At 40.3% G+C, this 13,529-nt stretch overlaps 3 protein-coding genes across 6 annotated transcripts in view; all 3 read left to right on the forward strand.

The window, feature by feature from the left end:
* The window catches only part of cunh18orf21 (chromosome unknown C18orf21 homolog), a 40,805-nt gene extending 37,802 nt beyond the window's left edge, over positions 1 to 3,003 (forward strand). For all 4 annotated transcript variants that reach the window (XM_022746959.1, XM_022746960.1, XM_022746958.1 and 1 more), the window contains 2 exons: positions 1,284 to 1,477; positions 1,807 to 3,003. In XM_022746959.1, coding sequence (XP_022602680.1) covers positions 1,284 to 1,477; positions 1,807 to 1,969 — 357 coding nt within the window. In that variant the 3' untranslated portion in view covers positions 1,970 to 3,003. The remainder of the gene's footprint in view (positions 1 to 1,283; positions 1,478 to 1,806) is intronic.
* Positions 3,004 to 3,464: 461 nt separating this feature from the next.
* rp9 (RP9, pre-mRNA splicing factor) lies at positions 3,465 to 9,576 on the forward strand. Its single transcript, XM_022747460.1, has 6 exons — positions 3,465 to 3,742; positions 3,976 to 4,006; positions 4,147 to 4,276; positions 6,078 to 6,169; positions 6,659 to 6,720; positions 8,579 to 9,576. Exons 1-6 carry the CDS (start codon positions 3,597 to 3,599, stop codon positions 8,799 to 8,801), a joined length of 684 nt encoding a protein of 227 aa, XP_022603181.1. The 5' UTR covers positions 3,465 to 3,596; the 3' UTR covers positions 8,802 to 9,576.
* Positions 9,577 to 13,203: 3,627 nt separating this feature from the next.
* The window catches only part of LOC111223159 (engulfment and cell motility protein 1), a 98,565-nt gene continuing 98,239 nt past the window's right edge, over positions 13,204 to 13,529 (forward strand). The window contains exon 1 of the mRNA XM_022747191.1: positions 13,204 to 13,284. The gene's annotated coding sequence lies outside the window, so the exon portion shown is untranslated. The remainder of the gene's footprint in view (positions 13,285 to 13,529) is intronic.

A 13,529-nucleotide genomic window follows, 5' to 3' on the forward strand; every position in this document is an offset into this window, starting at 1 on the left:
GTTTTGTGCTTAGTGTCAGCTCATCACTGGGATAATGTGTTTGATGGTGTCTTGCGTGTGAATACTGGACAACAATTGAATAAGAGCATCTGCCAGATGTTGTAAATGTAAAAGAGTGAGTGTGACGATTACCAGAGCAGGTTTTAATTATCTGTTTGGGAATGGAGCTTGGTGTCTGTGGATTTGTGCTTTATTTAGTTCCTATGGAATCAGCAGTCATCAATCAACCTACGTGACAGACGTTTACTGTAGTTTGTCCCAGTCATAGTCTAGTTACAGCCACTATACCTTTTTATTAGGACACAAGACAGTTGGAGGTAGACGTCTGGGATGCCAATTGTTGCCTTCAATCACGAGAATCTCATGAACTGACAGTTGTGCCTCATAACTCTCACAAGTGTCTGCATGCTTTGCCTTATATAGAGTCTCATAATTGTTTGTTTGCATGAGCATGTGTAATCTGTGTCAGAAAATTGCTTTGAATTTGCTCATGTGGAGTGAGGTGCAGTAAACTCAGCTGAAGTGTCAAAGTAATTGTATTTAAACATGGTTCATAGGGTAGAGCTGCCTGGCGACTCTTATAGCATCCATACCCTGAATAGGTGAACCTGCATGGCAACAGCCCCTCCTCGCCCTCTCATAGGCTAAAGGCACAGTTTCCCATCCTGCTTTAACTAATCCAGTTATTTTCATAACCGTACAAACATTCAAAGGTAAAATAATCATGGGGATGTTTGGCAGTGCCGATGGGAAGAGTCTCAGCTGTTAAGTGAATCATGTCCCGGTCGTGAAATTGCTTCCTGGACACCATTGTGAACTATTCCTCAGCTGTGAGATGCAATACATGTGCTTGACATCTGTGAGGCTTTGGGCTGGCCTGCGTCACCCAGGGCATAGGAGCAGTGCTCATTACAGCCCCCTTGACTGCCACAACCACAGCTTGTCCTGCTCGCTGTGTCCCTGCAGTCAATCTGTTGCTGCAGTCACTGTCCAGACTAATTCATAACAAACTCTTGTGTGACCCAGAGAAAGTCAGACAGCGGTGGCAATACTGGGTTTGATTTAAAAAAAATAATAGCTAGAATTACAAAAGAACATAGATCTTAGATTTACATTAGAGTAGTTTCAATCACCTTTTAGAAATCCTGCAAGATTTTTTGCAAAGTATCTCTAGTTGGGATACTGTGTATGCCTTCACGTCAAAACCTAATTATGTATCAGAGGAATATAGATGCAGGGCATGCAATATTAATGCATATGCTCCTTTCCTCTCCTTTTTCCAGATGGCCACCTGCCACACTTGCAATAAGACATCCAGACACAAAGGAATGAATAGGGACTTTATAGCTACCCTCGCTAAGACCCACAGCACCCCAGGGAGCGCTGGCAAACACAAGACTCCACAATTAACCAGCAGATCCAACTCGACTACCCCCAAGACTCCTGGCAAAGACAAGACACCTGTTCATACACCAAGGTAAGATTGCTGGTATTAATATCTCCTGAGCTCTAACCTTCCTCGACTGAACTCGGGAGGTGTCACAGACATCCGAGAGGATGATGCGTCAGGCATGTTAGCATTTGAATGATTAAGTTTCTATTTATTCAGCATTAAGCTGCAGTTAGCTGTATGATTGGTACGTGTTGGTATTCATTCTTGCTAGATCATATACTTGTTGACAGTACACTTTTAACATTTCCTGCCAACCAACAAAATCTCAAGTTACTGTATCTTAATTCTTCCTTTCTCACCCTCTTTATATCTCCTTTTCCTCCCTCACCAAATCTCGCTTTCTCTCCCTGCAGGTCCTCTATGTCCTCTAACACTTCAGGGTCAGGCTCATCTTCCTCCAAGCCTCCATCTAAACCAAAAAATTGGGTCGTCCAGCGTCTCAGCAAGATTCTCATGCGAGAAGACAACCCGGGCAGCAAAAAGGGGGGCTTGAAAGATTTTCTTTCCTCACTTTGAGTGTTTTTTATATTCTTATATAAAAACAAGGGTTTTGACCGTGTTGTAACCTGTTTACACCCGAGGCTAAGGGGGAACTAAAGACAGTAATTTGGTTTCCAAGCCCTTGTGGGAATGGTTACAGTTTGGCTACCAGCACAACTATTGCTGGGCTGTTTGGAATGGCACTCCTGAAATCCTGAAGTGCAGAAATTAGGCTGGTTATTTCACCTATTAATCAGGGTTATTGCATCCTCTGCTGAGCCTGTCAGAGGAGAATGCTTCTTTTGTCTAATTTAGCACATGCCTCTTATAATCTCCTAAATTGGGGATATTACTGTGAGTGGAATGTTTGAGGAATTATTCGCTAGTTATCAAATGGCTGAAACATCACAGGAAAGCCATCTTTGTTCTGTGATGGTGTTTGTGGCATGATGAGCTGGTTTACATGCCAATATCCTTTCATTTTTGATTTTTTTTTATTCTAAAGTTACAATTATACATTTATATGATGAATATGAAACTATTTGGTATTCATACTACTTGATGTTGAAACTTTTGTATTTGAATTTATTTACTCACTTTATTTTTTGGCCCTCTCCAGATGTGTCTGTGTATTTGTGATGGCTCTGGCGAACCATGACAGATTTGATACACTATTTAACATTTTTTTAATTGCATACAAATGATTTTGAGAGTGTGCAAGTCACCAATGAAGATATTTGTGATTATTATCTAAAATGGGACTCATCAGTTGTTGTTTACATTGAATAGGCACATTTGCCTAGAACCTGTACACAAAGACTTACTGACAATACCTATTGTCAAGACTTTCTTATATATATTTTCTTTGGGTATTCTTGTTTGTGAATGGTTACTCTTTTCATCTTTATGTTAAGAGCAGGAATTTAAATATGTCTACTGAATTTTGTACTGCCTGACTACCTACCTGTTGTCCATTAGCTGTTCAATGTACAGTATGTGTTTAAATCCTGAAATACCTCACATTTGTATTCCGCCTACATCTTGATTCTCTGAAATAAAAACCTTTTCAGTCTGTGAAACTGTGCTGTTTATCCCTACTTCCTGTGAACGTTTGAAATAAGTGCTGTAAAAATTTCTTATATTGCAACCTCAGTACTGCAAATTTCATATCCATATCTAAGCAGTTATGGATATAAATTATCATTATTATCATGAATCCAGCTGAATATTTTTTTTTTTTTTTCGGCATTAAGTTTTAAGCTTAATTTTATGTTTTAAGGGAAGCTTAAAACTGGGTTTAAGATGTTGTAAGATACATCAGTTATCAGAAATAAATGTTTTATGTCAAAGATGCTTAATGTATATAGAGAATAAAATATAGCCTTCCTATATAGTCAAATAAAAATAGAACTAATTTATATAATCAAAAACTAGTATCCAGGCCAGTAACTGACCGTGTCCTGCAGGTGGCGCTGGACTTTAACTAACCAACCCGGCTGCACAGGAAGTACAGGCAGCAGCTCCACAGCAATGTTTGCTAGTTAGCAGTTGGTTAGCACGTTAGCCGGGGTTCCTCTCTGAACAGTGAAAATATTATCCCCGAATGCTGCATTATTTATAAATTAATGGTTTTTCGGGGCCACGGTTCCTCGATAACAGGACAATGTCGGATAGAAAGCGTACAAGAGAGAAAGAGGACAGACGAGACCACAAGAGGCACAAGACATCAAAACATGATTTGGAGAAACTCAAGACACAATCGAAAAAACTCAACCAAGAAGTCCAAAAACTGAAACACGTCGAGACGTTGTGAGTGATATTAATGAGAGCTTCTCTGTTTAAGATTGCAAACTTGTGCATGAATTATAAATGGGACTTAATCTACCGCTATTTTCGTTGTAAGTTGAGGTGCCTCACTTCGATGCAAATGTTACATGTGCTTTATCTGTGCTTGATAAATTATGGGGTGGTCAGATAAGATATTTCTTCTGTAGTAACATGGGAATTCATTTTTGTATAACAGCCATCTTTCCTTCTTGCAGCTATGAGAAACCTCCACCAGGACTCATAAAGGTAATATTGACACAAACACGAAAGACATCTGGTGAATGTGGAGACAATTATACAAACAGATTGTGTTGGACTTGGTGTTAATACATACGGCTCTTTATCTGCATGTCCAAAAGTGGTGACAGTGACAGTTGCTGTTGCAGGAGAATGAGGAAAAACCAGAGGACTGTATTCCTGCTGAACCAGGAAATGAAGAAGCCCGGAGCTTCCTGGCACATGCCCCCACTAAGGGGCTGTGGATGCCTCTGGGGAAAGAAGTGAAGGTGATGCAGTGTGAGTACAGCTACACTATTTCAGCAGTGTATGCCTGGGTTTGCACTGAAAGGGCGAAACATGCTCCTCCCAAAGATTCAGTACTTAACTGGATTTTTCACAAACATCTGGTACATCTCACACAGTTGTAGACGTGCAGAGTTGATGTCAGGGGTGAAGCTCATCTTTAATGAAACACTTTTGTAAAATACAAGGATATTTGTCATGATACAGCTACTTGCTGTAAGAGCAGGGGTCATAAGAGACAAGTGCACCACTGTAGTCAAGACATCACTTCAGTGCATTCTCACATTTGTCTTTAATCTTTTGGTACTATTTATTTATTTTTTTAATCTTTAAATTCCTTTTGACAGTGTTTTTGTTCGCTCTGAATTCACTCAATTTTACTTTATTTTTTTCCTGTAAACCATGTATGTGCTTGTTTTTAATACTGTACCGCACACATGGTGTCTGCAAGTCATGGAAACGTCTTAAATTGATGGCAATTATGTGGACTCAAGGCTTTGAATGATTTTGTATACGGCTAACTGTTCTACACCTTTAATTCAATACTAGAACTCTAGACATTGTTGCTGAAACTGTGTACCCTGTGTACAAATCAAGTTTATATTAGTTGTAGAAGTAACAGTAGCACTAATGGCTCAAGAGCTGCAGGTGGGAGTAAACCTCCATCATGAGTGGGCAGCGGTCTTCGTAGATGATAAATATAACTGCAAGAGCTTGACATTTAACATCGCGAACATCATGTTTTTCTGATGAACATAACAGACTAAAGATTAATAATGGTGTTGAGGAGATTACCTTCTCTCCTGATGTCCAGACAAAGACTGTCTTTATGTTCAGTGTCCATTCATTCCTTTGTCCCACTCATTTTCATGCTGTGTGAACAGCAAGGGACTTCAGGAGTCAGCACACACACACACACGCAGACGCACACACTCTGGGCCTGTCCACAAGTTGGCATTTGTTCTGCAGAATCTGAGCATGACTCGCTCAGCCTAATCCTTTGAGAAAATGTTTGAATATGGCATCCTGTTTAGAGGAACGGAGAGACTTCATTGTGAATGATATGAGCATAAAAGAACTGAGTAAACAATTTTGCGCACGGCTTTTACAGTATAAACAGAATTTGTGTGGTCTCGGTTTACAAAAACTCCCAAGTTATTCATGGTAGCTACACTGCCACTTAAAGTGTAGAATATTAAAACTCTTTGAAACTTCTTCTCAGTGAGGAACGAGTGACTATGATTTTGAGATGCTCTGTCTTTGATAATGAGCCGTAAGTTTTCCAACACATCCCGACATGAGCAGGACCTTTGAGTGTGTGACTCCAAGTTGCTTATGTTGGTATTATTAAATCACACAAAGGAAAGGAAAACTTGTTTCTTTGCTCAAATGAATGTGTTTTTGTGGAGATTAGAAAGAAACTACAGTAAATAAAACCTCTAAAAAATATATTGCCTACTTTGACAAAATAATATTATCTCCAGGTTCACTTACTTTCTGTTTCTAGATCTTTCACTTGTCAGCTAGTATAGAACCTTGCTCACACTGTATTTATTTATGTTTGTATATACTGTCTGTGTATGGTCGTGTATTTGACAACTGAACTTAATTGTACTCTGTTTGCTAATGAAGGCTGTGAGATTCTGTTGAAAGCTCCAGAATGAGCTAAAAATGTCAAGAATGTACTTTCATGTGCATTTTTTAATCTGTTTCATTGTAAATCTGCAGTCATGAACCTGGCATTTCCCCCCCAGTAGACACATTGATATTTGTTTGCTTATTTGTTTTTTTTCAGGTTGGAGATGCAAGCGCTACGGTCACAGGACAGGAGACAGGGAGTGTCCTTTCTTCATCAAAGGCAACCAGAAACTGGAGCAGTTCAGAGTGGTGAGTTTGTTAGCTCTTCACAAAAAATGCCCCACCCTTATATATTTTGAGAACATTTGAAATGATGGTCAAAACAGTGTAGGCTGGGTCATGGCAAGGTGCGACTGACAGTCTGTGTCTGAGACCTGGGTGGAGGTTAACGACACGGTTGGGGCCCGTTTAGTTTACACCGAGGAACATGTGGGCAGCAGACTTACTCACAAAGCCTCTTCCATTGTGTGCCTATAGTGGAACAATTCCTACTGCAGGAGCACACAGCCCCTGCAATGATTACCATAAATGCAACAGTTTCATATTTTCCTAGCTTGTATTGTCACTTGGAGGTTTTTAAAAATGCTGACCTGACATTAAAACAATACAATGGTTGACATGTGCTGGGATCATTTCCTGGATCTAACATGAATAACAGCATCTCTTATTGTAAGTCAATTTGATTTTTCTTTCCCTTCTCATGGTAGGTGAATGACAAATTGTGTTTTATTCTTTTAGGCTCATGAAGACCCAATGTATGACATAATACGGGAAAACAAAAGGAATGAAAAAGAAACCAGGTACATACATTCTTTTTTTTTCTTGACTCGTTTAAGCTTCTCAAGTGTTTATGTCCCTTTTCTGTTATTTACCTGAATAAGAGTCAGATTTCATATATATATATATGTATAAACTAAAATAGTGCAAACTAACACACAAAAGCCACTTTTGAGGCTGCAGTCAGACAATGAGATCATAGTTTTTGCAGTTTTTGACTGTTTTCCCTCAGAGGAGTGGGACAATCTCAGATGACCTAGAAATTCTCTCATGGTGGCTGGTTCTCTGCGCCAGTTCCTTGCAAATAATGTTTGACACCAGGATGTTTGAATTTGAGGTTTGTTCCCATTGAAGTCTCACTGCTGTGTGTGTGTGTGTGTGTGTATGTGTGTGTGTGTGTGTGTGGTGCATTGTGTGTGTTTTTGAATGCACTACAAAAAGGTTATTCAAAGGCCAGTTTTGAAGTCTCAGTCTTTGAAGCCTCTGTTGTGTCTGTGCTACATTAATGGTGGCATCATCTTTGAAAGGGAAGTGAAACATATCCACCAATTGCCATTTCCAATTTCAAGGACAGTATTGTCTCAAGTTGTGCTTGAGATCCTAGCCTCCTATCACAAAGTGCTGAGTAATAAATACATCTAATGGCTGGTTATTTTCTGACCTGCATCCCCAGAATGGCTCATTTTGCAATGGTCATCTAATCTTTTCTATATTTTTGTCTTTCAGTTTCTATTATTTTCATTTTTATTCAACAAATTTTGACATATATTGGTTGTCTCATTACATCCTCATTGCCTCATTCCATTTGATTAGTTGTTACAGTATGTGGCTTTTATATAAAGATGTGCTTTTTGCCATTGTGAATTTGATGCCGGATGAAGGTACATGACAGAACCACCAGTGTACAGGAATTTAACCTTTTCTTTAAATAGTGCATTTGAGGAGACAGAAGCGTTGGAGCTGACAGAAGAGAGTTTTCTTTAGAGATCAAGCTGTAGGTCACTGAGTGCTTTCATGATGGACTTCACTTTGAGGACTAGAGGTGTGCCCTAAGGAGTAGTGTGGCATCAGATGGTCATTCTGCTCCATGTGATCTTACCCACCGTAACGAGGCCTGATGGACATTTAACAAGAGCATGTCGGCCTTTTTCTCAAGAGATAATACTTTCATGGCTGAGTCTGTTTTTTTTCTCCACTTCCTTTTTGACAAATGCTTTATTTTTCTTTGAGCTGTGTGGTGCATTTTCCCTAATTCTGTGATGAGTTGATGTTGTAATCTTCCCTCCTGAACCATATTTGGTTGTGACAAGTAGATATATTCATCTGACCTAGTTAGTGAGCAGCTTCTTCTGCTGTTCACCAGATGTTTTAGTAACTACCTTTTACTTCTGACTTGTCCCCTGGCCGGTCAACACAACACAGAATGTGAAGGTTCAGTTGTGTTTGCACCACTGATCAATGATGATGTTAATCTGATTTAATGACTGTGAAATCACTGTATATCTCCTTTGGTGAAAGTGAAAGAAAAGCAGCAGTGGTTGTTCCTACTTTGATAGTTCTTGTTAGTACAAAAGTTTTAAAAGGCAATCTGAGCTTGAGCCTTATATTTAAGTGACAGGGTGACCTCATTATCCAGGCATGTCCTAGCCGCACACCTGCAGCTTTCACAGGTACTATTGGCAATTATTGGAAATATGTAACACAAGTAGACATGTGGCGAACTCCACAGTCTGGAAAACGTTGGTACTGGGACAAAGACAGTGACTTATTCAAGGACACTTCAAATGCTTGCCAACCCACACATCCAAGTCTGCATCAGTTGTGTTTTCCCCCTGCACTCTAATCCTTCCTTCCTCTCCTCCCTGCCCTTCCTGTTTCTAGGATCCAGCAGCTGCAGCAGCTGCTCCAGGACACCACCTCCTCCTCCTCTTCCTCCTCTGACACCGACAGCTCCTCCTCTTCTTCTTCCTCCTCCTCCTCTGACCACCATCGTAGCAAGAAGCGGAAAAAGAGGAAGGACAAAAAGAAGAAAGATAAGAAGAAGAGAAAGAGGAAGCGAAAGCACAAGTCGTCCAAAACCAGTGCCCACTCAGATTCAAATTGAGTGTTTGGAACATGCCAATGTATGTACTCATAAATTACGTGCTTTGAACGTAGGAAGAGACTGTGAATGAAGTAGCAGCAAAGGTAGATCTTACACAGTAGTGAAATGTGTTCTGCAGAATGAACCAGTATGAACTGCACTCTGGAGATCTCCTTAAGCCTTCTCTCTGCAGGGTGAAACTCTTAAGACTGTACATCCACTGCGCATGACTTCTCCCAGCCGTCTTATTTGCTGCAGGGTGACAACTTGCGTTTACATCCTCTCTGCTAGATCATACAGCACAGAGTCATATGGAATAGCTGCTTAAGTTAAGTGTGCGTACGTGTGCCTTGGTGCATATGTGTGTCAAACAGCATTAGCTGCGTGGGTAATGAATCTGAGGGGATATGAATTGAGCCCATTGGTGTAAGAGATAATGTTCTTTTATGGAGTCTAATAAGATAGCATGTCAGCAAATAGTGTGTCATTAAGAGATTGTATTTTCCACCATATTTTTTTTTTTATCCCTGCCATCTCGCTGGTATTAAATACTTTGATTGTAGAGTGTGTTAAACGCAGAGAGGTGGAAAAAAAAAAGTCTAAATTAAACATTGGAGTGCAGTTAGAATTTGTTTTCCACAGAAGCCAAAACGCTTGTGACTATACATAAATATTTGGAATGATTTGAGGTTGGAAAATGCTTATTTGCTTCTTTTTTTTTTTTTCTCAAAAAGCCGCATAGATGGGGAAAGAATGTATGTTAATGTGTTCCCATATTCTGTGAATAAAGATGGCTCTTTTTCTTCAATGTTTACCCAACTTCGGGCTGCAAAAACAACACTTTATCATTTTGGCCTTGATTTAATGGGTATGACACTATTTTTCATGTCGATAACAACTTGATCTTTAGAGGACAGTACAGCAAACCTCCTCACAATGAAGTCTGATCATTATAAAGTGCACGGCACAGAACTGCGGTGACCTCCCTAAGTGCCGAATAACATCTTTCCTTTGATCTTGGCCCACTCACAGTCTGAGGATACTTCAGAGAGTGTTTCTCAAAAGTCATTTCACAGTCTGTAACGTTCACAATGCAGAGCGATCCTCCCTCGCTGAGCTGAGCTACCATCAACAACTCAATCAAAAGTCCAACCGCAGAACTGCCTTACATAAAAAGCTAGCAGAGGCATGGTAGCTACTTCACACAACACAACACCTGCCCTTTGGGTCGCATTTGAGGAAGTCTGGCGCCTCTTTCCTTCGTAAGCAGAACATTTTGAGAAGGAATCCCTGTGGAAATGAACTAGAAACATTCCCTCTTCCTAATGACCCTGATAGAGAGACAATTACAGTAGACCTACAGGGAACAAGCAGACTAGATATCCATTTAGATTTGTGTCTTGGGCTTTCTGAGAAGCTCAAAAGCTGTGGGGAGTGTATGTATTTGTGTGAGAAACTACAATCGCAACAAAGACTGACAGATTATAAGGCCATGAAAGCATTATAGTTCTGAGTGAGAGCATCATTTTGTTTCTTCTCTCTTCCCTCTCTCCTCTCTTTCCTTTCTGTCCAGCCTTTCTCTGCTGCTTGGACCAATAACCAAAGCTAAATCAGCTTCATTGAAACAGTCTGTTCCACGTTGACTTTTTCTCTCTCTCTGTGAGTAGAACAATGAATCTCCCAGATGAGATTCAGTCACAGAAGCAGCTCAGAGGGAGGTTGTGCCACGTAGAGAGAATTTGTTCAGCGGAGTCTTTATTGAAGCACTCTGTCTTCTTGGACAAGGGACAGGTCAGATTGAGTGCCGGGCCAGACTGATTGTGCTGGTTGTATTAGAGGCCTAACATATTTGCTGAAAAAGGAGATAATTAAATTGTTACGACCGGAGCTCTGCACTTAACTCATGAATAATAATCATGTTTGCCAGATGAGAAAGAAGCAGTAACAAGGCTTCTCTCTTTTTGCTTTGGGTATGTGAGATCATCGGGTAGAGGTTCGGCCAGTAGTTGTGAAACAGGATGTGTCCAGCTTTGAGCAGGTTACACACGCAGGTAAAAGTACCAACTGAAGTACGTATACAAAAGAAACTTATTCAAGTCTTACCTTGCAAGATGGAAAACAAGAAACAAGTGTGACTGCATTTTATTTTATTGGATGCAGAGGTGCATTGTGAGTCTGCACTTTACTGACAGCATCATGCAGTTCTTTTAAACCACATGGACTGGCTTAAAACCACTGCACTGTCTCTTTGCTGTCTCGCATAAAAGGATTACATCCTCTGCGAGCGCTCTGACGTCTCCATCTCAATGAAGCTGAAGTCACGGATGCGAAAGTTACCATAACTCAATGACAACAATTGAACTGAGGAATAAATTAATTGTTTTGCTTATTTTCAGGTCTTCTCTGATAACAAAAAAGAAAAGAAATTATAAATCAAGAGTAAACACTAAAGAGGTGTCTGGAATTTATTATAAACCATTTGAATAGCTGATGTTTAAACCACAAACAAACAAACAAAGAATGATTTGACATTAGTATTTGACCCAAGTCTGTGCATTTCAAAATGTCATCTTGTACCCAAGCCTCCTGAAAACACTTATGTCCTGCTTCACTAAATTGTCAGACTGAGTAGAATATTCAGTTTGTTTTTCTGATATTTTGGGGGGGTTTTTTCTGCCTACCTTCACAGCCAGTCCATGCAGTCAAATTAACAATTTAGCTGAGAACACAAATTGTCATTTAAATAGGCGGAGTTCTGTATCCTGTGTTTTTCACAGACAGAGAGAGAGAGAGAGAGAGAGAGAGAGATTTCTGCTGGATGTGTCGCTTCAGATTATTTATCAGGACAGACAGGGCTCCTGTATTAATCCTCCTCCTGCTGCTCCTGCTGAGTGGAGACAAGGATGAGCTGCAGGACTGTCTGCTGTACACTATTTTCTCTCTGTCTTCCACTCACAAACACACACCCTGGCTTTAATATGAGAATCAGTTTGTAATCACTGACAAAATTAAAGGGAAGTGGCCTCATGTGGCTCAGAGCTGCTGTCGTCTGTGATTCAGTCCTACAGTCTGTCCTGTATCAATGAAATCTAATGAAACCACTGTATAGCATTGTGTTGTGTTGGGCCACTGCTGAGCTATGTCAAAATGGTTCCCAACATAATGCAACATAAGAAGGGTCATAATCGCACCCTCCAGACAGTTGCGTGTGTGTGTGTGTGTGTGTGTGTGTGTGTGTGGAGTTGCAGAGAGTTCAATAACCATGAATTATTGAAATCTTTGTTCCTGTTTGCCTTCCCCTCCTGCAAGATTGGAGGCAGCGGCGCTTTTGTGCCATCATGGAGAGAAAAGACGTGTGTCATCCTCAGTTTGTTTGTTCAGATATAATTTAGTGGAAATCCCCTTTATTTACTTATTTGCATTTGCTGAGACAGTGTAGAAAAGGCTACGATCCACTTGGGGGGCTCAGGACTCACTTGTACCATTTTAATATTACCATCTATTTTTTAAACTCAGCAATACATGTTTTCTTTGTATGCAAAAAGTCCAAACTGCATTAAAGAATCTGTATTTGGTGAAATAACAGTTTTTTGTTTGTTTGTTTGTTTGAATCAAAATTGAGGTATTTTGTGCTAATTTAGTTTGTTTGCTCAGTCACCACATATTTAACCTTATATATACTATACTTATATATACTATACTATATATTAATGAAGTACATATGTAACAGAATGATTTAAGTGTTTTTGAAAGACTTCTAAAAACTTTAGGAAATGCAGACATAGGAACCAACCTATTCTCATATGTTAAGAGCTAATCAACCAACATGAGTCTGTGCTGGACATCAGGGGGCAGGGCGACTCACTCTAACCCGGTTCTGATTGCAGGACATTTTGAATTGTAAATTTCGTCAACTTGACAAAAATGTCAACTTCACTTATCACTAACAGCTCATGAAATATAAACACACATATTCACCTAAGTCAAATTCTCTTGTCATCCTTAAATTAAACTATCAGGACAGTAAAAGTGATTTTAATTTTAAAATTGAATTTACAGTGAGAAACGAGACACTAAACGTCAGACAGGCCATGATAAAAGTAGCCTCCTGACTTTTAATGTCACAGTCCCCTCATTAACCGGTGACTCAGTGCAGCTCTGCTCGCAGGCATCCACACACACACACACACACACACACACACACACACACACACACACACACACACACACACACACACACAAATACATACATATACACTCTCCGTCTGGCATCACCAAGCCAGCCAGCAGACGGCAGAAGAAAAGAGGAAGTGGAAACATCAGCGCTATCTCTACGGCAGAGGAGAGAGAGGGAGAGAGAGAGAGAGGGAGGGAGGGAGAGAGAAAACACCACAGAGTGACACACTCTCACTCACAACACACACATACACACACACACACTCACACTCACACACAAACTCCGGACATCAGCGCTTTAGTGGAAGAAGTGTCCTCGCTTCAGCAGGTTTGTCTAAGCACGTTTTTCTTCTTCTTCTCCTTCTTGCAGAAATGTTGAGTGTTGAGGGAGTCTTGCAGCTTCACTTCCTTCGCGTTTTTGTGCGAGATGTTGAGGCTTCACGGTTGTTTGGGGTTCGCTAAGCCTCTTGTGTGTCTGTGCCACTGTGGCGAGATAACGCTGTGTGTGTGTGTCTCTCTGGCTTTCTCCACATCTCCCCTGCCTTGTCTTTTACTTTGTGAAGTGGCCTTATA

This window comes from Seriola dumerili, unplaced genomic scaffold, assembly GCF_002260705.1.
Source record: "Seriola dumerili isolate Sdu_G_001 unplaced genomic scaffold, Sdu_1.0 BDQW01000110.1, whole genome shotgun sequence".
Lineage (NCBI taxonomy): Eukaryota > Metazoa > Chordata > Actinopteri > Carangiformes > Carangidae > Seriola > Seriola dumerili.